This window comes from Neolamprologus multifasciatus, chromosome 20 (genome assembly GCF_963576455.1).
Source record: "Neolamprologus multifasciatus chromosome 20, fNeoMul1.2, whole genome shotgun sequence".
NCBI lineage: Eukaryota > Metazoa > Chordata > Actinopteri > Cichliformes > Cichlidae > Neolamprologus > Neolamprologus multifasciatus.
Genome location: NC_140458.1, coordinates 35,483,532 through 35,507,794, shown reverse-complemented (window position 1 = coordinate 35,507,794; position 24,263 = coordinate 35,483,532). Strand labels below are relative to the sequence as shown.

General features: G+C 41.7%; 3 protein-coding genes and 1 non-coding gene across 6 annotated transcripts in view; 3 read left to right on the top strand and 1 right to left on the bottom strand.

Moving 5' to 3' along the window:
• Positions 1 to 5,328, bottom strand: part of camkvl (CaM kinase-like vesicle-associated, like) — a 40,801-nt gene extending 35,473 nt beyond the window's left edge. Inside the window, 1 exon segment of the mRNA XM_085144987.1 lies at positions 4,879 to 5,328. The gene's annotated coding sequence lies outside the window, so the exon portion shown is untranslated.
• A 9,867-nt stretch (positions 5,329 to 15,195) lies between these two features.
• LOC146495486 (Nuclear RNase P) lies at positions 15,196 to 15,488 on the top strand. Its single transcript, XR_014871742.1, has one exon.
• Positions 15,489 to 17,517: 2,029 nt separating this feature from the next.
• Positions 17,518 to 19,193, top strand: LOC146495485 (follitropin subunit beta-like). Of its 2 annotated transcripts, XM_085145801.1 has the most exons (3): positions 17,518 to 18,011; positions 18,156 to 18,324; positions 18,552 to 19,193. In XM_085145801.1, the coding sequence occupies exons 2-3, from the start codon at positions 18,163 to 18,165 to the stop codon at positions 18,861 to 18,863; spliced, it is 474 nt and encodes a 157-aa protein (XP_085001927.1). In that variant the 5' UTR covers positions 17,518 to 18,011; positions 18,156 to 18,162; the 3' UTR covers positions 18,864 to 19,193. The 2 variants fall into 2 exon arrangements, with proteins under 2 accessions (XP_085001927.1, XP_085001928.1); XM_085145802.1 differs by having other exon boundaries at positions 17,518 to 18,324.
• Positions 19,194 to 19,357: 164 nt separating this feature from the next.
• Positions 19,358 to 22,724, top strand: LOC146495484 (mitochondrial glutamate carrier 1-like). 2 transcript variants are annotated; one of them, XM_085145796.1, is made up of 10 exons: positions 19,358 to 19,500; positions 19,991 to 20,069; positions 20,453 to 20,578; positions 20,832 to 20,887; positions 21,389 to 21,479; positions 21,569 to 21,687; positions 21,795 to 21,990; positions 22,083 to 22,240; positions 22,321 to 22,396; positions 22,498 to 22,724. In XM_085145796.1, exons 2-10 carry the CDS (start codon positions 20,047 to 20,049, stop codon positions 22,655 to 22,657), a joined length of 1,005 nt encoding a protein of 334 aa, XP_085001922.1. In that variant the 5' UTR covers positions 19,358 to 19,500; positions 19,991 to 20,046; the 3' UTR covers positions 22,658 to 22,724. The 2 variants fall into 2 exon arrangements, with proteins under 2 accessions (XP_085001922.1, XP_085001923.1); XM_085145797.1 differs by having other exon boundaries at positions 19,368 to 19,500; positions 19,932 to 20,069.
• Positions 22,725 to 24,263: the final 1,539 nt, after the last annotated feature.

Below are 24,263 nucleotides of genomic sequence, written 5' to 3'. Positions count from 1 at the left end.
TCACAGACACTGGAGTCCAAATAAAAGGCTGGCGTTATCTCATAGCAGACCATATTATTTATGAGATAATTCTTTTAAATAAAAACCCTCCATACGGTGCCAGCAGCACAAACACAGCTGACAGGTCCAGCTCAGCTACAGCTGCCAGTGTCAGCACACCTGTCAATCAAAACCACATTTTAAGCATTGCACAGGATCGGTTATAGAAAATATTAACAACAGGGAGTTGTTATTAAAGGGGAAATTAACTACAGAGATGAGTCTATTTTTTGCACCTGGCTGTAAAAATGCTGCGTGGAAGTTTGGCATTACAGATACGGGTCATTTGAGTCACTCTCGAGTGGCCATTAAAATAGCTGATTTTGGCACTTCTACAATGGCTTTATTTGTCAGCCTGGAGCGTAAGCACTTGTTAACAACAGGTTGGAATATTAATGTTAAGCCTTTCTCTGTTAAGGACAAATATTTTGAGAAATGTTCAGCCTTCCAATCCAGTTGACATCTGTGATTTTAGAATAGACAGCGCCATATTATATCATATAATACTGTATATACTTTAGTACAGCATATACTACATTTTTATGAATTGAACTTAAATTCAGGTGAAATTTGTGGTCTGGTCTATTTGAGCATCAGTTTATTAACTGTCATGCACAATAACGAGAATATTAATCTCACAAGGGGAATCTGATGAAACATCAGCATTTCATTTGGATCACCTGCGTTAGCTGTACATTAACGAATGAATGTAAGACCAGAATATGCAGCCACCGTGCAGCCCAGTATCAAAACGTGTAACAGAAACACCGTCCACCATGTCCATTTCACACTTTGTCAAAACATGGAGAAGATGTATTTCCAGCAAGGAGAGATGATATATGCAAAGCCACGAAGCTGGTAGTGAGCTAAAAACATATTAAGTACATGCCATGGTAATTGTGAGAAATGAACAAGCTAGTCGGCTAATATGTCAATATATGTAAATGTGTTAATAATGTCTGTTTAAACATTTTCCTGTGATTATTTTCATGTTGGCTTGAAATAAAATGTCTCGTCTGCACGTGTGCACATTTCATGTTTGGGAGAGGCAAAGTGTGAAATGGACATGTGTGGACTGGTGTGTCTATTAAACGCTTTGCCGTGATATCAGGTTGCACCATGGCATCAGACATTGGCCATTCTGAAACTGCAGGCTTAAGTTACCATATCTGGATAAAAAGGTGAGGTGTTAGGTTATTAGTTGAACCTGGCAAGCTTGGTTAGCAAACCACATCTATAAACCGCATGGGCACATTGCACGGGCTAATTAGCATGAAGTAACATTGTGCATGTTATATGCATATGTCAGCTAATCCCATTGAAACTGTTCTAAAAGGCGACAAATGCAGAAGAGCGCTCCAGCTTGGTGACCTGTTTGAGGCTAAAGTAAGCTAGGCTACTGGCTACAACTGCTACTACTGATACCATGTTTCTGTATCCACAGACCACTTTTATAGTAGTTTTTTATTTTTGCTGCTGCATATTTTATTAAATAGAAAATATTTAGCAAATTGGCATCTTTTTCTTCAGCCAAGTGCAACAAAACTTGTTCCTTGCACAGAGTCTCTCTCACCCTAGAGCTCTGTGTCTGCAAACCCGTCAATCAAGGCTGCCTGACCTCGAACTTCACACTGACCAGTAAAACTCCAGGATAAGTTATAAAATTTTCAGAGGTAACTTTCCATAATGGCCAAAAGCTTTTTTCTGGTTCATTTTTCAGTCCTGTATTCTGCTGCATTAGCCATAAATTATAATATGTACTTTTGACACCGTTATCATATGTGAGTAATGCTATATATATATAACTAGACAGACAGACATTTAGAGTTCAGCAAGGGACAGAAGGCGCAGCTGCAGACTCAGAGAGCAGATGACACGGGAGTATGAGAGAGCAGGATGGCAGGACATTAGAAACCTCTGGCACCAAACTCAGTAAAGGAGAAAAAACATAAGCATATGCTGTGTGTGCAGTTTATCCTGAAGCTCGTGCTTATGTAACATAGGTAGCATGTGTGCAGGAAGAAAAAACTAGTTTTTGATTTGACTTTTGGCACTTCTGTATTTGCTGTCAGACTTTTTTCTATCTATTCAACTTTCCGGTAGCCCGGTGTTTGCCACGAACGCTGCCAAATTCTTGATGACAACAAGTCCCAGAGGATCATTACTGCCTACCAAATATAGTGACAGAGAGAACACGAAGGGTCCTTAAAGTTATGTTGACGGATCTCCTGCAACCACCATATATAATCTGTGAGGGCTGCTGTGATGAAAAGCTCTGTGGTCGTGGACATGGCGTTACAGATTGCACCACAGTCTGCGACTCTACTCTGAGCGGCAGACTCAGAGGGAAACATTCAGAACCAACCAGAATCAGAGGGTGTTTACAGCATCCACAGTTATCAGCTGCTATTATGGCATACCATTACATTATAATGGGATATTGATGCCCACAATACACCAGCATCTACCTATTAGGTCAGCTATTGATGAAATCATAAAGCTGTAAAATTGCCTGCAGGGGCAGATAAAACCGGATATGCGGCGCTCTCTCCCCAACATCCTCCATCCTTATTAATAAACAACATTTACCTTTTCTATATTTAAGGATTTTCCTTTTTAGTTGCACATTTCCTTTAACCTTTTGCTTCATAAAGAAACACTTGGGCTGATGGGCACCACCAGTGTTGGTATTTCAAGCAATCCTTTCTTCTGGTTTAAGGTAAAGCAGAGGAAGTGAAACATACAGTGTGTGTTGTGTAACACTGTTTATAACCCACCAGCAAAGTGCACCAATTTTAAATAATCAGTTTCTCATTGATTAAAATATTTTAAAAACAACATAAAAAAACTCGTTTTCATATATTCTGAAGATAAAAACGAAGCTCACTGGCACACAGCCAAACGAACGTGATCAAATTATAAAAGGCTCAGTGGAGGTAAAGCAGGTCAGCACTCAGATTTAAACTGTGTCACCGACAGTTACAGGCCACATAAACTGCACATGACTGAATGTTATATCAGTTTTTATGTTGCAGTAAGCTGATTTATACGTACTTGGTTCTGCAAACATTTCTGACGGTCAGCCGGATGAAAAGCTTCAAAATGAAACCTGACTTTTAAAAGGCAGGATGCACGGCACAACCTGAGCCGCAGCTTCCATTATCAAAAAAGCAGGTTGGTGACTGACAAAAAACAACAAATGCACACAGATACACCTGATTACACACATCCTGTGTATCAGTGAAACCACCTTTGTTTGGTTGGGAACGTGAAGTGTTGGCTTGTCAGCTTTTTGGCTTGTCCAGCTCAATCCAAGCACGGCTGCCTTTTCGTGATGAACAATACAAAGACAAAACTCACAAGTGATGTGAAACCTTTTGTGCTTTAGGCTGGAGCTTCTCTCTACAAACTCTAAACGAGGTCTCAAGAGATGCATTAAAAAATTTACAGGTTTAAGGGACAGTGGCCACAAATGAAAGAGCAGCGAAATGAAGACTTGGAAGGATGAATGAATAAAGAAATAACTATAACTATATATAACTATAACTATATATATAACTATACCGACAGTGCACATTGTGGAGCTGACAGCTCAGCATGCAGGTGTGAACTGTGTGAGCTGTGGTGCTGGAAACGTTATTTTTGCCTTGTTACATAAAATCAAAGCTAAATCTACAGAGTAAAAGAAACTGTGTTGGGAAACACAGCAGCCCTTACAAGTCAAATGAGATGAATATGTAAACATCCACATTTTTTCCCTTGGCCACTGTGTTTGCTTTCTCAGCTCAGCTTTTACTCTCTGTCTCTCTGGGGTGCAGTAGTGTAGCAGCATATACATGAATTTCTCTCATGTTTTCTCCACTCTGCCAGCCCACTTGATCAAACTGCAGGAGCTCACATTAATGAAGCTAATGAGGCCAGCAGGGGGTGGCCTCATAAAAAAAATTAAAAATGATGTACTATCCATTGCATCTTTAATAAACTCTTTATCAGTTTCAATATATTTGAATAAAATTATTCAAACAGTACATTTGCATTTGCTGCCCCTTTTATAAAAAGGTGCTCTGTAGGCTGTAACTGGCCACTGCATTAAATGTGAAGATTTCTGCAGTCACTCAAAGCATTTGAGCATAATCACTTATTTCAAAAGCCCACTTTAAACGTATCAGCCGCCTTGATTCAGCGTAAAACTCATAATGCTGACTTAGTAAGTGTAGGAAATGCACGATTAGAAAAACAGAAAAACCTGGTAAACCTAAAGCTGCATACGGTTTAGCAGAGAGAGAGAGAGAAAGGATGTGCGGATGAATATGTGAAGGTTTTAGGTTGTTTTTCTCTTAATTTTACTCAAAACGAACACAGCTGCTGTGCGTGAAGAGGATGAGCTGCAGCTCTGAACGCTTTCACTTTTCCTTAAGCGTATTTTCCAGACTTTTGTTGTAGAACTGCTTAAGGTGCAGTAGCATGAGGACGAAAACTTAATGCAGCAAGTTACAAACGTCCAACACGGTCGTTTGTTATTACTCTTAAAAAAGTCGTTACTTGTTAGATGTAATCTGTTCCTTCTGTTTTCATTGTGACACGAGAAGAAGCCAGTAACACTTCATGAGTCCTGCTGGTTGCCACTTTGGAGATTATCGCTGCAGCTGCTTTACGCACGCTGGCTGCACCGCGCACATCGGCGGTAACCGAAGAAGCAGCGCGCGCGCCAGGAGAAAAGGAAAAAACGTCTCTTTTATCTCATCTTTTATTTAATTACTGCTTTCTAGCAGCCACGCAGGATACAACACGGAGACATGAAATTAATTCGCGTTTGTCATTTGAAGTTTGAAGCCTTACCTTGAGTTGTCGCGGCTCGGAAGAAGTGCGGGTGCGCGTTTGAAGCCCCCTGTCCAAAATGGAAAGTATCGTCCTACTTGTTACTTGGGAATAAATTAATGGTTGAATAACACTTAAAATGTCTTTTAAACCAACAGAGTCAGCGAGGTGAACTGCAGCTCCTGCTCTGGCACGACTGTCTGAGAATTAGTTTGCTTGCTTCTGACTGCCGCCCTCCCTCCCACTCGCTCGCTCGCTCACTCACTGTCTCCCACCCATGAGAAATAAATAATCTTTCATCTCTCTCTCTCTCCCTCTCTCTCTCTCTCTATGAGCACAGCAGGTGGGCATCTTTGAATAATGTGAGATCATTTTTAAAGGCTGCTCGAGGCCCAACTGTGTGTCCCGCACTCCTCTCCAAACGCTGCGTGCTTTCACGGTTAAACAAAACTGTGCTGATCACAAGATTTTTCTCCGGTTGTCCGGTGTGTGCAGGCAGCGGATTGGGAGTGGCCGGGATTAAAACCGTGGGATTATATCTAACATTCATTTCATCTCACGCACTGGAAGTACGCTGGTGGACAATGACATCAGCCTTTGGCAGACTCAAACAAACAGATTCACGTGGGTAGGGATGGAGAGAAAGACAAGGGAAAGGAGAAAAACAGAACAATGGATGAGAAAACTAGGGAAAGAAAGCCTTTCACCTCTCAGATTGAGCCAAGAATATGAAGCTTTATAGAAAATCAATCAAAGCAACGGGGCGTGCGGGGCACAAAGGGTCAGCAGGGTGAGGTATTCCTGGGGTGAGTGTATTCCTCTGGCTAGTGTGTGTGTGTGTGTGTGTGTGTGTGTGAGTGAGTGAGTAGTGGATGCATACACACAGCCAAGTCCGTGTATGTGTGCCTGCATACTGACAGATGGCTACTGTAATGACGCAGGAACTAAATACTGTGTTTCTATGCGTCTGTGAGGTCGCCTGCCTGCTCGTATATGTGTGTTTGTGCACGTGTGTGTGTGTGTGCATGTGTGTGTGTTTGTGTGCATGTGTGTGTGTGCATGTGTGTGTGCATGTGTGTGTTTGTGCATGTTTGTGCATGTGTGTGTTTGAGGGGGAAAAGGAAAAGAAAGAACTGCATGTGTGTGAAGGAGAAAGAGTTAGCAAGTCGAGCTCGATGCAGACGCAACAGATATCTCCTTTTTTGTTCCTGCAGCCTTCACACACACACACACACACACACACACACACACACACACACCTGTGTGTGGCATTATGCTTTTGGTTTTTTTGTCCAGGTGTTTGCAGTCTTTTTTTTCACAAGAGACCTTGAGTCTGCTGCTGCTTCCATTTGCTGTGAATACAGACATACAAAGGAGTGTATAGGTGTGTTTGTGTAACACACACACACGTACACACACACACACACACACACACACACGTACACACAGAGAGATACAGTCAAATCTCAAGGAACAGGAGAAATGTAAGCATACAGTCACATCAGTGAGCTGCACAAACTCAGTGGTGGGAAGTTTCTCGGTTTCTTCGCTGCCTCAGGGGCAGCTTGCAGTCATTGACTCAACTATGAGTTCTACATCAAATCAAACAGTGCTTGAAGACAATGTGAGGACAACTGGCTTAAAATTGAAGTTGAATTGGACCTTACAAAAAGAAAAATGGTGGGAGTAATAGAATGATAGCGATGCAGTGAAGGAATTTAAAGCAGGAGGTAGAAGCTACTTTCAGACGCTCTCTTCTGCACAAGGGGTGCTACAGGAAGCCAGCAAGGTGATGTCAAAGACTGAATATTGTTACATCAAAACACAGCCCTGTGCAACATATTTGAGCCACCTCTCGTTTCTTTACAGTTTGCTTTGTGTATTTTTAAAGTGGCCTTGAGCAACAGTTCTCCTGGTTTTCTGTAGCCGGATCTTCAGTTGATCCATCCACTGTTATTGAAGCCTCAACAAATGGTGAAACAGGCAGAAAAGGGTGGGGTTTGCCAAATCACACAAGAACTGGGCTGAAACAGAGGGGCGATATCTCTTATGGAGCGATGAATCCATCCAAATGTCTAATTTCTGGTTCAGATCACCGAGGTCAGGAGAGCTACAACAGTGAGTGTCTGCAGCCGTCAGTAAAAGACGATGGAGGCGTGATGGGGCCGTGCATTTCTGTTGGTTTTGGTTTAAGGAAAAGTACTGTCACATTTTGACCTACTGGAAAGCACCTGAGTGCCAAACGCTTCATTTGTCAGCATGGCATCCTCAAACACACACGGCCACTGCAGGGAAATCCTCCCTGGATAGAAACACACACAATAGACTCATCAGTCACCATCACAGGTACGAGCTCTGGGGACCGGCCTCCTCAGAGCCACGACCTCAACATCATTGAAGCAGTGTGGGATCATCTTCACAGACAACACAACAAAAGGCAGCCAACGTCCAAAGAAGAGCTTTGAATATCCTTCAAGAAGCCTGGAGAACTTTTTCTGAAGACTACTTCAAGAAATTACAAGTTTGTCTAAGAGGATTCAGTCTGTGCTTAAGAATAAAGGAGGTCATGTCAGCTATTGCCTTTCAAATTCATACGAATTCATTTTTTGCCCTTTATACTGGATTTCCATGTACAGTGGGGCAAAAAAGTATTTAGTCAGCCACCGATTGTGCAAGTTCCCCCACTTAAAATGATGACAGAGGTCAGTAATTTGCACCAGAGGTACACTTCAACTGTGAGAGACAGAATGTGAAAAAAAAATCCATGAATTCACATGGTAGGATTTGTAAAGAATTTATTCGTAAATCAGGGTGGAAAATAAGTATTTGGTCAATAACAAAAATACAACTCAATACTTTGTAACATAACCTTTGTTGGCAATAACAGAGGTCAAACGTTTACTATAGGTCTTTACCAGGTTTGCACACACAGTAGCTGGTATTTTGGCCCATTCCTCCATGCAGATCTTCTCAAGAGCAGTGATGTTTTGGGGCTGTCGCCGAGCAACACGGACTTTCAACTCCCGCCACAGATTTTCTATGGGGTTGAGGTCTGGAGACTGGCTAGGCCACTCCAGGACTTTCAAATGCTTCTTACGGAGCCACTCCTTTGTTGCCCGGGCGGTGTGTTTTGGATCATTGTCATGTTGGAAGACCCAGCCTCGTTTCATCTTCAAAGTTCTCACTGATGGAAGGAGGTTTTGGCTCAAAATCTCACGATACTTGGCCCCATTCATTCTGTCCTTAACACGGATCAGTCGTCCTGTCCCCTTGGCAGAAAAACAGCCCCATAGCATGATGTTTCCACCCCCATGCTTCACAGTAGGTATGGTGTTCTTGGGATGCAACTCAGTATTCTTCTTCCTCCAAACACGACGAGTTGAGTTTATACCAAAAAGTTCTACTTTGGTTTCATCTGACCACATGACATTCTCCCAATCCTCTGCTGTATCATCCATGTGCTCTCTGGCAAACTTCAGACGGGCCTGGACATGCACTGGCTTCAGCAGCGGAACACGTCTGGCACTGCGGGATTTGATTCCCTGCCGTTGTAGTGTGTTACTGATGGTGACCTTTGTTACTTTGGTCCCAGCTCTCTGCAGGTCATTCACCAGGTCCCCCCGTGTGGTTCTGGGATCTTTGCTCACCGTTCTCATGATCATTTTGACCCCACGGGATGAGATCTTGCGTGGAGCCCCAGATCGAGGGAGATTATCAGTGGTCTTGTATGTCTTCCATTTTCTGATGATTGCTCCCACAGTTGATTTTTTTCACACCAAGCTGCTTGCCTATTGTAGATTCACTCTTCCCAGTCTGGTGCAGGTCTACAATTCTTTTCCTGGTGTCCTTCGAAAGCTCTTTGGTCTCGGCCATGGCGGAGTTTGGAGTCTGACTGGTTGAGGCTGTGGACAGGTGTCTTTTATACAGATGATGAGGTCAAACAGGTGCCATTCATACAGGTAACGAGTGGGGGACAGAAAAGCTTCTTACAGAAGACGTTACAGGTCTGTGAGAGCCAGGGATTTTCCTTGTTTGAGGGGACCAAATACTTATTTTCCACCCTGATTTACGAATAAATTCTTTACAAATCCTACCATGTGAATTCATGGATTTTTTTTTCACATTCTGTCTCTCACAGTTGAAGTGTACCTCTGGTGCAAATTACTGACCTCTGTCATCATTTTAAGTGGGGGAACTTGCACAATCGGTGGCTGACTAAATACTTTTTTGCCCCACTGTATGTTTGCATATGTTTCAATAAAGTTATTGTTGCTAAAGGGGACACTGTAGCCGATGATGCCGACTTTGATATTATGTTTTTTCAATAGGATAAAATTACAGCTTGATATTTTGTTGAATAAATAAGTGACCTTGTGGTTTTTTTCAAGCACACCATCTTTTAAGTAGGCTTCGTGCTGAGATGTATGAATAAGTGAACATTTTCCACAAGTTCAAATAATATATGTGATCACAAAATAAGCAGGTCGGCTCAAAAAGATGCTGTTCAATGACACTGCTGTGCGTTCTAATAAATATCGTATGGTTAAGAGGGCACAGGAGTAGGATTTGTAATTGTTGGTGCAGATGTCTGATGTGATGCTTTATTACGAACCATCATTTTGAGTCATAGGATTATGATGAGCACTGACCTTCACCTCGATAAGTGCATCAACACTGATTCAAACCATCACTTTAAAGATCTGCCTCTTTTGGACAAAAACATGTTTGAAAAGGGAGAAGAGCTGAGCCGAATCAAAGCAAACAATAAAACAAATTCCTTATATTTAGATTAAAATGCATCATAGCTCTGAGGACTCACAGTAAACATTCCTTTGCCAAACGTGCCATTCGGAGTCAGCAGGCTTCAAGGCCAGCAGCCATGGAGAAGGAGAGTTCAGCGCTCTGGCCTTTCTTCACTCGCTTTGTCACATTCTGCTTCCCTTTGTTCCACTCCTCACGCTTTAGCTGCACTCCAATCGTTTTTGAACGTGAATGTTTGCATGTGTGTCAGTTTGGAGGCTTAACAGCTGATATAAACTTCACAGGCTCGAATGAAAGGTTGAAAAATGTGCATTTAGCATCTCAGTAATTATTAGCCTCACCTGAGCACACGTCCATATGCGTGCACAGCTTTATGAGCCAAGCTCAGCATTCTCTCAGGACTCTAATTTCATGTTTCTAGCTGTTGTGTTCACACACAGAGTAATGGTTTGGTACATGGATTTACATGCAAACATTCTCCTTACAGGCTTAATTTAGAATTAAATCCCTAACAGCCTGCAATCTAGCCTTTCAGATTTGGCACCAAGTAATATAATGCTATTAGGGGCTGTGACCAGCTACTGCTTGCACTCCTGTACCATGTTGGTGCTCAAACCAACGCACACCAACGCACACACACACACACACACACACACACACACACACACACACACACACACACACACACACACACACACACACACACCATGTGCCTTACTGGAACATCTCCCACTTCCTTTTGTCGGAAGCTTACCCTCCCTCTCTCCCTCTGCCGTTCTGCTCAGCCTCCATCCTCCATCGCCTGCCCTCTCTCCTCTCCTTCTCATCTTCATCAGCATTGTTCACTTGGTCACTCTCCTTTATATTTTCCATTTCTCGCTGTTATAGATTCTACATTGTCTCCTCACCCCACCCTCCCCCTTCAGTTTATTTGTTAACACATCTTTTTTTCCCACTTCTTTTCTTTTTGTGGCCCTCCTCTGGCTCTCTATGTTGGGCTGATGGCCAGTGTAGACCAGAGACAGGTTGCAATTACTTTACTCCTACTCTGACAGCTGTAGTGAAGCAAGGAAGGGAGATAAAGGGACTAAACAAAAAAGATAAACAGAATAATTAGGGCTAAACTTAACACCCTGATCTATTTATTTTGCCCACTAACGACTGATTCTGAAGCATTTCTGTCATCTCTGCAGTCCTGTTCACAACAACGCAGAATCCAATTAAGCGTGCTACTCCTCCCCAAAGTTATCTGTCTTTTTCATCCACTGAGTTGCTGCACAATCAGACATCAAGAGACTTATAATGCAGTAATGGAGAATGATTTCTTCCACATGCCCAGTGTAGCATACAAGAAGTGGCCTTAATTGGTGTAGCTATATTTGAGTTGTGATGTAGGGCGGGCATTGCCTCCTGACTTACTGTGTTGGGACAAATTTGCATATCTTTAAAAATCAATAATATGAGACAAGAAAAGAAAAAGGAAAACAAAGGATGAATGTTTTCACTGCACGTGTCTCTTGGATCCGACCTGGGCCATGCTGCAGTTTTCAAATGTTTCCCTCAAAGTAGCAGCTTAAACAGAAGAAGAGCTCATTAGTTAAAGGTTGTAACAGGTATGAATAAGTATTGTTTGAAGATCGTCAGCTAGATTCATCTGTGTGAATGATTTTGTTAATTACCAGAACTAGTGAGGAGCAGAAAGTTTCATTGTTGGCTGGAAGCTCGGCTCCAGATGCTATTTTTGTCCCGGGTGATCGATGATATTTCTCTGGGGTCAAAACTTACTGTGACAGGTGCCACCAATTAGGTGGCGCCGGCAACCTTCATCTCCCTTGTTTTCTCAGTAAAAAGGCAGGTTCTCACACACATGTACAGTAAGTGTCATCTTGCACCCACACATTGATGGTGTGAATTACTTAAATTCATACATACGCACACAGTTGTGGTCAGAAGTTTACATCCTCATCATGAGCATGAATGTCTTGGTAATTTGGGGCCGTTCGTTTCTTTAATCTGTTCTTTTTTGACTGCACAGCATTTATCTTTAATTACTTTCAAAAAGAACACTTGGGTGCACAATCTTAAATTTATTTAGGATTTCTAATCCACAGAGGCTATAATAACATACATACATGCAGTCACGTCTTTTAGTGGTGGTGCTGAAGGATTTACAGAGCCTTTTTAAGCCTATTTAATTATCATTAGTGATACTGATTGATGCAAACTGCGAGTTTCTCTTTGCAGCATAAAAAGGATTTGCATGACAGCACTCGTTGGACTGACCAAACAATCGTATATTAAGTATAAGGTTGTTTTTTTTAGATGCATCTCTACTTTGACAAGATCTGAAAGATGAGCGGTTGGTTAGGATGTTCAGTAACACCCCGGGAACCACCAAGGCTCAGTGTTTGCCATGATATGGAAATTGCTGGAACACCAGTGTCAATGTCCACAGTGAGGTGAGTTTTACATTGTCACAGATTGAGAGGGTGTTGACCAAGAAAGAAGCTTCAGCTCAACTCAAACTCAACTGAAATTTTGAGCTGCCCACCTGGACACAATAAAGATAAATGTCTCTGGAGACGGTTTTATGGTCAAATGGGCCAAAGAAAGAAAGGTGAGGCTTTCAAACCTAAGAACAGTGCACCAACTGTCAAGCATGATGGTGGTAGCGTCATGCTCTGGGGCTGTTTTGTTGCCTGTGGCACTGGTACATCGCAGAAAATGCATGGAAAAGTGAAATTCTTCAACTTCAGCTCAAATAAACAGCTGGATGGTTTGACATGATTGGGTAAAATGGCCTGCATTTGTATAGCGCTTTACTAGTCCCTAAGGACCCCAAAGCGCTTTACACATCCAGTCATCCACCCATTCACACACTGGTGATGAAGCTACATTGTAGCCACAGCTGCTCTGGGGCGCACTGACAGAGGTGAGGTGCGGGTGTCCAACAGGAAATTTATGTCAAACATGCATCAAAACTGCTTTTGCAACAGATAAAGCAGGTGACATTGGGCTTTTCCCCAAAAGTATCAGACAAACTATGACAGAAGCTTGTTGATGGTTACCAAAAATATTAGTGGGATGCATAAACTCAATATACTGTTTTAATGTTGTGTATATACTTTTGACCTCGTGTGGAAGAGAGAAAATCCAAACTAAATTCAAACTTGAGCACACAAGTAATATTCTTTCAGTCATTAAAGATGAATTAATTATTTATTTTCATCCCAGAAAAATAAATCATTAAAAGCCCCAAATTACCACGACTTTCATGCCCATGATGAGTGCATGTAAACTGTTGACCGCAAATATTTATTTAAATTATGATGAAAATTACAGCAGTTACATTACAAGATTATAAAAAAGAAAAATAAAATAATTGGTACTCATTTGGAATCAGATCTAAAAATAAGAATTCCTGCCCATATATGACTTCACCCATCCAGCCACCTATCTATCCATCCAGTCATCAGACCAGTGCTAATCCAGTTCATGATGGTAAGGAGCAAGAGCCTTCCCCAGCTGTCACTCGACAAGAGATGTAGTACAGAGCAAAGACATACAATCATTTATATGAACTATATGACAAAAAAACGGAACTCCAAATGAAACGATTGCAGCCTGGGTAAATATTAAAATGAAAAGAAAGCTAAATAAATCCTGAGATGGCTGCCAGTCACTCACAATCAGGGAGGTGGGGTGGAAGTAAAAATAAGGAGTGAGGAAGTGAGCTACTGTACATGTTACTGGTAAGCCCTCTGCCTCAACTAGGTTGATTATTTTAAGCACCGTGAGATTGATTTTGAGCCCCTGTGGGAGCCTTGTGGGTCTGTGTGAGTGAAAGTGAAGGTGCACACAGACAAAAAGGGAAGGTGGAATAAAAGTTAGGACAGGGAAGATCACAAAGGAGAGTAGAGGAGAAGTGGAGAGGAGCTGTCTAGAGGTGTTCTCCAGATTCCCAAGGTTCTTAATAAGAGTCTTCAAGGACACCAGAGATGATTTGGGTCAAATTTCTCTTCTTCCTTCCAAAAATGGCCCCAGTACTAAAAATCTCTCTGTTACCCAACTTAGGCTGAGTGTAGGGAGCAAAAGCCTCAGATGACAGAACATATTGAGCTGTTTGATATTCTCAGAAAACACAAATCGTTCTAAAATCAGCGTTACGGCACCTTTCTTTTCCATATTGGGTGGAAATTCAAAGGTGTTAGCAGCTGGTGAGAAAAGAATCGTTTATAGCCCCAGAAAACAGATTATTACATGTTGTCCTTGGTGATGCTGTATTTTCTGATTTCATTCATTGGAAATCTGGACTGTCCCCCCATCAAGATGTGCATCCACTCTTTATTTGTGGCTGTCTCTCTGTGTGAAGAGGACCTTGCCTTGACCATTTATTATATGACTGAGGAAGCAGGATGTTCACTGCCGCCTACGGAGCTTTCTCTGTGCACGTGTTTAGGAAAGCTATGCCGTTTAACAGCGACTCAGCCTCATTTCCTTCGTACGAAAACACAATAAATACCTTTTCTGTGGGCTCAGAACCAAATTTCCCTGCATGCCATCTGTGATCTGGCCATATTCATTTTACACCTGTTCCTCTGAGCATTGAGTTAATTATATCTCCTTGGGGTCTGGGAGCTTCATAAAACATTTCTGCTTGTGTGAATTATACTCTTCACCTTACAGCTGCCTGTGGGGGAGAGTTAAACAAGCTGATAAAATCACAAGATGCAGGAACACACGAGTTCCCTCACAGCTGAGAAGACAGATCTGATACTGTGTTTGTCTGCCATCTAGTGTTTGGATACAATCACAGCTTTATATGCGCGTCTGGGTTTGGCTGCTCGTCTTCTATTGTAGTCAGATCTATAGTCAGCGATGTAGTCGTGATTGAAACAACTTCATAATGCAGCAAACATGAGTTTGATGTAGATCTTCTGAAAGCAGTGGCTGAAATGTTATTTGTTAAATTCCTTATCTTGACAAAGGTTTCCTATAAAGTCACTAACAACACTAAAAACAACCAACAGGTTGTACTCACACATTAGCGGAAGTTTTCAGTCGAGGATTCCTGCTTATATATATTTTTTTTGCCTGTCCCGTTTGGTTCTTTTGCATCAGAATTATTGTCTAAAGGCGAAGAAAGATGCCCAACGGATTTACTTTACCAAATGGACCATCCCAACCTAATGGTCTATTTGATTCACCTTTTATTGTTTATTTTATTTTATTTTCACTTGTTAAACACGGGACAGACTTGACTGGGGAAAAGAAAGGGGAGAAAGATATAATTTTTTCTCTGCGCTATAAAATACATTTTAAAAAGTCTTCTTGATCGCAGTGAAAGGCGTGTACTGAACGGCCCAGAATGCAACGGGGCGTTCAGTACTTTCTTTTATTTAAATTAAAATAAAATTAAAAACAATCTAAACATATTTGTGAATTATGTTTTCCCTCTGGGATAGTTCAAATTCTAACCCTCCCAAAATACTCGTTAAAGCAACAAATAAACCGTGATGAAGACTCCGCGCGCCTTTTTGACCGCAGTTATACCTGGTGTGCAGCGCGTGCTAGTCCGTGGGAGGAAGCTCATTGAAGAGGTCACGTGCCGAGTGCTTGTCACTCTACCAATCACCTTGGGGAAGGTCTGAGAGAAGAGCCAATCGTTGCCCTTGCAGGGCATCACCTGGAAGCGGGTGAGCGAGTGAACAGAAAGCATGGGTCAATGAGAGCAGGTGTAGCAGGAGAAGCCGGTCGGCGCGGTGGATGCGCCTCTCTGATGACTTGGAAGCGCTCGCGGCTGGCGACTGAGTGCGATGGATGAGTTGGAGCAGGTCTCCACAACCTAATTCAGACTACTCTCCCCCCACGTTTTGCACAAATATTGAACCATCAAGGATCATGTGACTTCACGGTCATTTACGTCCTCTTGATGACAGTAGACGTTTCTGGACTGTGGCACAAGCATGAGACAACATTGTGAATGCAAATCATAAAAATGCAGAGTTGTAGGAAATATTCAAAATATTCACATCTGTCTGTGAGAGGGCGATGTAAACACAAGGTTAAAAAGGAAATGCTTCTGGATTTAGACACTGAAAGCATTTGTATGTTAAGAACGATGGATGCTAATGTTTCTTAATACGCTTGTTTGGTCTTGCATTGGCCTGTATTCACATGCAGTTTGTGCATATGACATTGGTGAGACACCTGAAGTGCCAAGAACCTGTTTTTATGACCCCTCACAGCTGCACATCGTAACGTCTGCATTCTCAAATACTGCTGACATGTGCAAGTTATCATACAAAAATAAATGCATTTTCAAATGGAACACGTGTGTCTTTACGGATGATGCACCTGTATGTAAAGAGTTTACTGTGGATCTTTATTTAATGCTGCTTTTTTGTTTAACATGTAACCACTTACCTAAACTTTCAGAAAACAACTCCTTGGTCATATTGTGTCCTACTGTCTTTGGTGCACAGCTTCAGTTTTGCCCCCAAACAAAACCAGTTCATATTTCTGCCCCACTTTTTAGCCTTATTGGAACACGAAGTGTTGCCCGCACGATCTTGAAACACAGAGCCACAGAGTTGAACCCAGAACATCATCTGGTGATGCCATGGTGATAACACATTCACAGAGTGGGTTGAACGGGAGGCAAATGAAATGATGTCTATTGAGTTGGCCTACTCCAAGATGAGTTCTGGATCCTTCTGTGTGACTGACTACTGCAGTTAACCACAGAACAGCAAACCAGCCCAGCAGCATCGGCTAAATCTCAAAACATGTTTAAGATTCCCATTGTAACCTACAGGGTAACCTGTAAGTATCAAATATTTTAAATTGTTTAACGTGCTACTTGAAAGTGTGCAAACCTGTTTTTTTTTTTCTAAATGAAATAGTAGCTTTGTGTGCCAGTTCCACATACTATGGAAGGATTATTGCAAGTAGTCAAAAATGTAAATATTTATGTAATTAATATTGCCGTGCAGTATTAAACTGACACAGTAATGTCTGGAGAGAGATATGAATCAGTTTGATTGTTCTCTTCTCTCGTACCTCATACAAATAATAATCCGCTGGTCTCAAAAAGCGGGATGTGCGTCAGCACAGATAATTGGTGAACTGCCCACGACCCAGTTTGCTGTAATTATCTGATGGCTGCAGTATATAACTGCGACCGTCGTGTTAAATGTAGAGCGAAAACAAAGTGACAACATCAGGTCGCAAGAATAAAGACGTTTTAATTGTCAGACTGCATGGTGAGTGTAAGATGAATAATTTAATAAAACCGTAGTTAATGTATTTCAGGATGAATTTTATGGTTTATCATCAGAGAAATGGAAGCTTAATCAAAGTCAGAAATACATTTACTGTTGAGAGATTTAACCTATAAGAAAAAGAAGCTGCATTTGGGAGTTTCTATGATATTTATAATTATACACAAAATTGCATATTTTTCATTTAAATTTTATATCTCGGTTATTATGTAAAGTTGAGTCTTGAATAAAATTAATGAAGTTTGAATTTTGAAATTTCTACATGTGCAGTTCTTTAACATGCCTGCAGAGTTAAAGGCCTCTCTGTTGGCTGAACGTGTTTATTTACAACATTTAGTGGGAAAAATCTGAGGGCACATGGCCACCTCTATTAAGAACAGATGGGAGGCTTAGCTAAAGAGGCTATAACCTTTTTACCTTACTTGTAGGACACAGGCTGACCCAGCATCAGCCAGACCAATATTAGCAGTTACACTTACAGCAGAAAGTAAAATGATCTCCACTGATGATGTAAAATGAGATTATTTCTGATTTTGTCTCCATTTGATTATTATTTGGAACTTTTATACTTTTCTTTAATTGTTTTTAACATAAAGACAGAGGAATCTGTTTCTCTAGTTCCACATTTTATAAACGATTTGTTTGCTCATCATCATTAAGTACGAGTGAGCGTTCACTCTGCTAAATGAGGAGCTTACATGTGTTTTACTGACACAAGTTTGAATTCACGTTTAAACGGAGACTGAGTTTGAGGAATATTCTTTGACTCTTTCGCGTCTCACGACCTAAAACGTGTGGAATCAGTCACATGGATCAGTTCTGCTCAGCCGTTTGAGGGTCGGGCTGGAGTTGCATAACTTGTTGTTTGTGGTTTGCACAGATGTTGTGGCAGCATTTTCAACCTGCAGTGATATTGACACGATTGTTGGAATAATGATGTATACTAAAGTCTACTGGGGCACTCAGGGTGGATTAAGGTTTCCATAAAAGCGGATGGGCATCCTTTATAGTTTCAGATGCTTCCAGGGGAACAGGAGGGAACCAAACTCGTCTCATCGTAACAGATTCTGCAATGATCTGACACTTCTGGAGTTTCAAGATATCACTAAGGTTATACGTCACAGTTTGTTTCTCTTCAGTTTAGGTTTGCGTGAAACTAAGCAAACGTTGCTCTGATAGTGTTCTGATTGCATCTGTTGATTTTGTTTTCTTGCATGTATCTTTAATTGTCCGTACATTCATATGTGTTTACAGATTTAGCATGCCTCTGTTTGCATTGAAAGCCTTGCTGTTGTGTGTGCTGATGGTTGGTGCGGTGTATACCTGTATGCTGAAGAATTACACTTTATGGATTGAGAAGCAAGACTGCACCCAGTGCGTGGCCATCAACACTACCATCTGCAGTGGCTACTGTTACACGCAGGTGACAACTTCTGCACACAGTTACACTTTTCATGGAAACTCTATGATGTAAGCAAACTGTATGACGGACATTATGAGAACATTTGAGACAATAAATGTGATGAAGGTAATGATGACATATCAAACTGTAACACATTCTGCGGATATTAATCATATAAAAATCTTAATGGCATCTTGTTCTGTCCTCATTGAATATTGTTGTCATCAGCCTCGTTTCCTCATTTCCAGGACACTAATTTGAAGGGACGATTTGGGCGGACTTTCTTGATCCAGCGCAGCTGTGTTCCTCTTTCCTTGGTGTACCGGGCTGCTCATATTCCTGGTTGTCCCAAGGATGTCAACCCACAGCTGTATTATCCCGCAGCCCACTGCTGCAGCTGTAGGCGCTGTGACACACGCACACAACGTTGCGTCCGGACCAGCCGTGTCCCTTATGATCAGTGCTTCACGACACTTGACGGTGTGAGGAACCAGAACCAGTCTGCTGTGGAAATCTCACAATATTCCAATACGAGCAGCAGCGCGCTTGCACGGAAGTGATTCAGCTATTAATGAAAACGACTACGTGTTTGTGTGTTGATGTTATTGTAGTGCATCGCATGTTCTGTTCTCTAGTTTATTATGATATTGCAATAAACAGTCTGTTGGGCATGCAATACAGTTGTGATTTTTTGTCTTAGCATGTATGACTAAAAGTGTGAAATTACAATAAATACATTGAAATAAACAAATAAAAACAAATTAAATTAAAAAAAGGCTGATTTGGTTACTGATTTGCTTCGCTTAGGGGGTTGGGTGGCGATCATTTGGGACGTAAATGAAATGGACCATGAACAGACCCGGTACAATACCTAACAATAGCAAGAACTATTGTTCTTGCTGGTTCCAGGTTCCAGGAAATTCCTGCTCTGAGCCAGCACGAACCACGTCAGAGATATCAGGATTACTCGGCTGAGAGAAACGGTTATAAATGTTGCATCATGGTCTGTTTGTCCCGCCCAGTTTTTAGAGAATCAATTTTTATTGGTTCCCAAGTCAGGCCTGAGGCGCACCTAGCTGTAGCGCGTCTCCTTCCTCTTCCTACTCATTCATTAATTTATTAACGATGACCGGTGGATGTGAAGCAGCGTTAAAGTCTTTACCTTTATTTTAAGGCGTGCTGTCCCAGCGCTTTTCTGTAAGTAACCGTGATTCTTTCGAAAACAGCTCCGATGTTTTACTAGATCTTTCACATCTAAATAAATTTAACAACCCGGGAAAAAGTTGCAGGGCGGGTTAAAAAAAACAACCAAAAAGCAAAAAACTGTAAAGCTTTTGAAATTATTCAGAGCAGATGTGGTTAACTTTCTCATTCAGATCACACGTTATTATCAGACGCTGTTTGTTTTTTTATTTATGATTTTATCCATTGTATGAGTGCATGTTTGCAATCAAGACGCCTGAGACAAGGAGCTGGATTCATCTGAAGTTACACGCTGCAGATGGGTGTGTGCTTGCCTTGATTTGGATATTAGGATTGTGCTTTGATGTTGGTGCGTAACTGACCCTGATTTTAACTTGGCTGCTAATGCAGTGGGTGGAGAGTCAAATGTATCCTTGTATCTGCAGGGCCGGACGTTCCTCTATATATATCACCTTGAGATTATTTCTGCTCTTGCCTTGCTCAGTGTCTCTCAGGGACTCTCCGCCTGCTCTCCCTCTGCACTCACCAAAGTCAAGAACCATGGCCCAGCAACAACAGATAAGGTATGGACCTGTGCACCACGTTCGATGAGATAATAGGAACGAGGCATGTTCTAGTTGTTTTTTTGTCAATCCAATAGTTTTATACAATAAACACAGACTTTGCCTCCTGTTTTTTGCTCTTGTGTCGATGTGAAGCACTTTATCACCGTTATATGTGAGTTGTTTGCTTTACTCTGTCAACAAGTTATTTTCTATAGCTTCTACAGAGAGATACACTAGTATGGGTCACACACCAAGAAGCATAATGAGCTGCTTTCATATTACTTCAGCTGAGTTTGAGCAGGTTTTCTCGCCTGTCGACGCCCTTCTTTGTGTAACTGCAGAAATGGTGGGAAAAAGAATGATTGTTATGTTTTTGTCTGGTGCGACTTGACTTTGTACAGTCTACCAGCCAAACTGATCAATGGAGGGATTGCAGGCATGGTAGGAGTCACCTGTGTGTTCCCAATCGACTTGGCCAAGACGCGCCTGCAGAACCAGCGCAGCGGGCAGCAAATCTACAAGAACATGTAAGAGCGGCACCTGCAAATGTAAACTCACTGATAGTTTGAGACAACACTAGTATGATTTGTATCTTCACAATCCAGTGATTCTTCTTCTTAAAAATGCACATTAATACATTATTGTTTCTACTATGCAAGTTCTTGTTGCTGTGTCATCATCATGTTTCAGTGACACTTATGTTGTAATGACACCATTCTGCTACACTGAATGATAACAACCTTCACTGTGAATCTCATGTTTGTCTTTGTTTCTCACCAGGATGGACTGCCTGGTGAAGACAGTTAAATCTGAAGGCTACTTCGGCATGTACAGAGGTAATACTTGCCCATACTTGCAATTTTTATAAGTGATTGTTTGCCCCAAAGTCCTTTATCTAGTTTTGCAACATTACTTACATTAGCAGATATATGTAAAAGCAAAGAGATCTATGACATATTTTAATTGCCTGACCTTATTTGAAATTAGTGGAACCAATACAACCAGACTGGGTAATTTAATAGTCATTTAATAAGACGCACAGTTGCTGAGTCACACTCAGTGTTGGATCAAAGCTGAGTAAACTGGCCCATTAATGGTTTAGTGCAAGGCAGCGAAAAATGCAGTCAGTTGTGTGTCACAGTAGCTTAGTGGCAACTTTGTTCTGTTGCTAAACATTTCCGTTTTGCTTTGCACTTTCCTACAGTCAGGATAGTTTTTATTCTCCTGTTTTCCTGCACTGGAAAATGTGCCGTTAGACTGATGAGTTAATGTTTCAGCAAGTCTGCACTTTTGCTTCATTAGGAGGAAGTTTGTCACAAGCAGGTTTGTTGTTGCAGGTGCTGCAGTAAACCTAACCCTGGTAACCCCAGAGAAAGCCATCAAACTAGCTGCTAATGATTTCTTTCGCCACACGTTGAGCAAAGATGGGTGAGTAGCACTTAATTAAGAACATATTAACATCCAGTGTCATTCTTATTTATTTATTTATTATCTAATCTACGTGTTTTGGTCCTTAGTGGTAAGTTGACAGTGTTCAAGGAGATGTTGGCGGGATGCTGTGCGGGCATGTGCCAGGTCATTGTCACCACACCCATGGAGATGCTCAAGATCCAGCTGCAGGATGCAGGCAGGATAGGTAAAACCATCTACATCTGCAAATCATTTGCAAACACCCCCCAAACAAAACTGGTGTTTGGGTGTTTCAGCTCTAAAACAAACACTTAGATTTCCTGTTTCTGCCAGCTGCCCAGCAGAGAGTGATGCCCACTGTTGTAACAACGCTGAAGATGGGCAGGACCAGCGCAGTTCTTAGCCGTTCCTATAACACCATCCCGGGGCCTCAAGCCATGCGAACGTCTGCCATACAGATCACCAGAGAGCTGCTGAGGACCAAGGGTGTTACAGGACTGTACAGGGGTCTTGGGGCCACGTTGATGAGGTGAGATGTGCATATTGCCATATCACATATGCTCAATCAACCAGTTTTACATCTTTCTGTAAAACATGTTTGTTTGTATTTTATCTTTTCAGGGACATCCCGTTCTCTGTTGTGTACTTTCCTCTTTTTGCACATGTGCACCAGCTTGGCCAGCATTCGTCTGACGACCCATCCGTCCCTTTCTATTGGTCCTTTCTGTCTGGCTGCTTGGCTGGATGCATCGCCGCTGTGGCTGTCAGTCCTTGTGATGGTGAGAGACTAATTTGGTGCACGAGGAAGTAGGAGGAAAAACATCATTTTGCATAATTTATAATTTTCTGTCTCATGCAGTTGTCAAAACAAGGCTCCAGTCACTCAGAAAAGGAACTAATGAAGAAACGTACAGCGGCGTGGTGGACTGTATCAGGTAAACATCGCTTAAATCATAGCTCTGGATTCTCAGCATCACCAACAAACTTTCTGCTTGGCTCGGCCTCGATGCCATAAATCTTGTCTTGTTCATTGCAGGAAGATCCTGAGAAAAGAGGGTCCTGGAGCGTTCCTCAAGGGAGCTACTTGCCGGGCCCTTGTCATAGCCCCGCTCTTTGGCATTGCACAGGTTGTGTACTTTGTGGGTGTTGGAGAGTTCCTGCTGGGGTACACACCCTACAACATCTGCTCTGCATAAAAAAGCTGTTTCCAACCTTTGCTGGTTTATTAAATTACAGCAGCTATGCCCTGAGCGTAGCGATGGAGCCAGCTCTTTGTGTACCTTCTTTATTATTGGAGGTTTCCAGTAAAATGCTAAATGGATCACAGATATGCCATTCATTTTAAAATGGTCTAAACATGCCTTTAGCATGAAGATCTCTTTTTTTAAGAGACTGAGGTTGAAGTTGACCCGTCTGTGCTTCAGAGGATCTTTCTTCAGGGGCACCAGACTATTCACTGCTTTCTCAGCTTTACTCCATCACAATCTGGTTTCCCATCTAACTGCTCTATCTCGGCAACTATGAGGTGATGGTATTTAATGTTATGAAGAGACATAACTGTGCCTATTAGCATAAAACAATAGTGGTAGAATATTTTTACTTCACTTCCGTCCTGTTTTAAGAGGATAAATAAAAAGGGCATAACCTCGTCCCAGATTCTGTCGTCTAGAGATGATGGTTTGGAAAAGATGAAGAAGAAATGTTTGGTTAAGAGGTCTCCTGTTCCCCATTCTCGCACCACATACACAACTGTGATTGATCTAAAGTGAGTTTGTGTTTTGAGCGCACTGTGAATCTCTTCTACACAACTTTGTGTATTTTTTTGTTTGTGTTTTTTAACTCTGCAAATAAAGCCCAACGAGGCCACCTGCAGCTGACTTTAGAGAGCCACATTTTTGTGGTAAAGACTTTATTGATGGATTCATTTGGCATTTGGGACCAAAGTTGTGGAAGAAAAAAGGCGCTACATGACCTACATGTAGCCGTGTTCTCTTAGTCTGTTGTGTCTGTCTGATTTCTAGCTCACACACACAAATGACATGTTAGGCATTCAGAGGCAGTAAACGGTGTAATGATAGACTGCACTCTCTGCCTGCTCGACCTTTTCATGGGTTAAACTCATTTAAACTGTTCTGCCAATGTAAATATGCAGTTTTTTTCAGTTTTCTCAAACTGTGCAAAGTGGAGCTAAATTAGAGCAGTTTTTAATTTGAGCCACGTGGGAAAAGTTTATTTTTCGTGTTCATTTTAGAATCATACGTGTAAATACATAAATGCTGAATAAATGTCTGTAAATGCAGCGTTTATTTCTGTTTGTGTTGAGTGTGTGTGGCTTGAAGTGTTGAACTTTACAGTCTATAATCACTCGCTGGGAAACAGGCAGCACATTAACTTCAGATAATTTAATATTTTGTTTTTATGTAAGCCTGAAAGGTGCTGCCCTGCTCCTTCACACACGCACCACAAGCGTGGTTCAGAGTTTGGCAGTAAAAGTGCTCGTGCTGCAGTGCTGAGGTAATTTCACCCGGCCAGTCCTTGAGCCAGCTGGATTGCACACATAACTATACCTTTAACTTAATATCCAGCTGTCCTTAAAGATCAAGTGCAGAAACATGAACCTCTGACATGAAACTCATGCAACTAAATCTGGAAACCTGCTTAATCACTGGAGATCACTGGTTTTCCTGGGGATCACCAATGCTTCAGTGCTACATTTAGAAACTACTAAATGATTTGCATTTTATTTTGCTGCTGTCAGCACTTCTCATGATGTGAGGTAAAATATTTACATTTAGAGCGCAT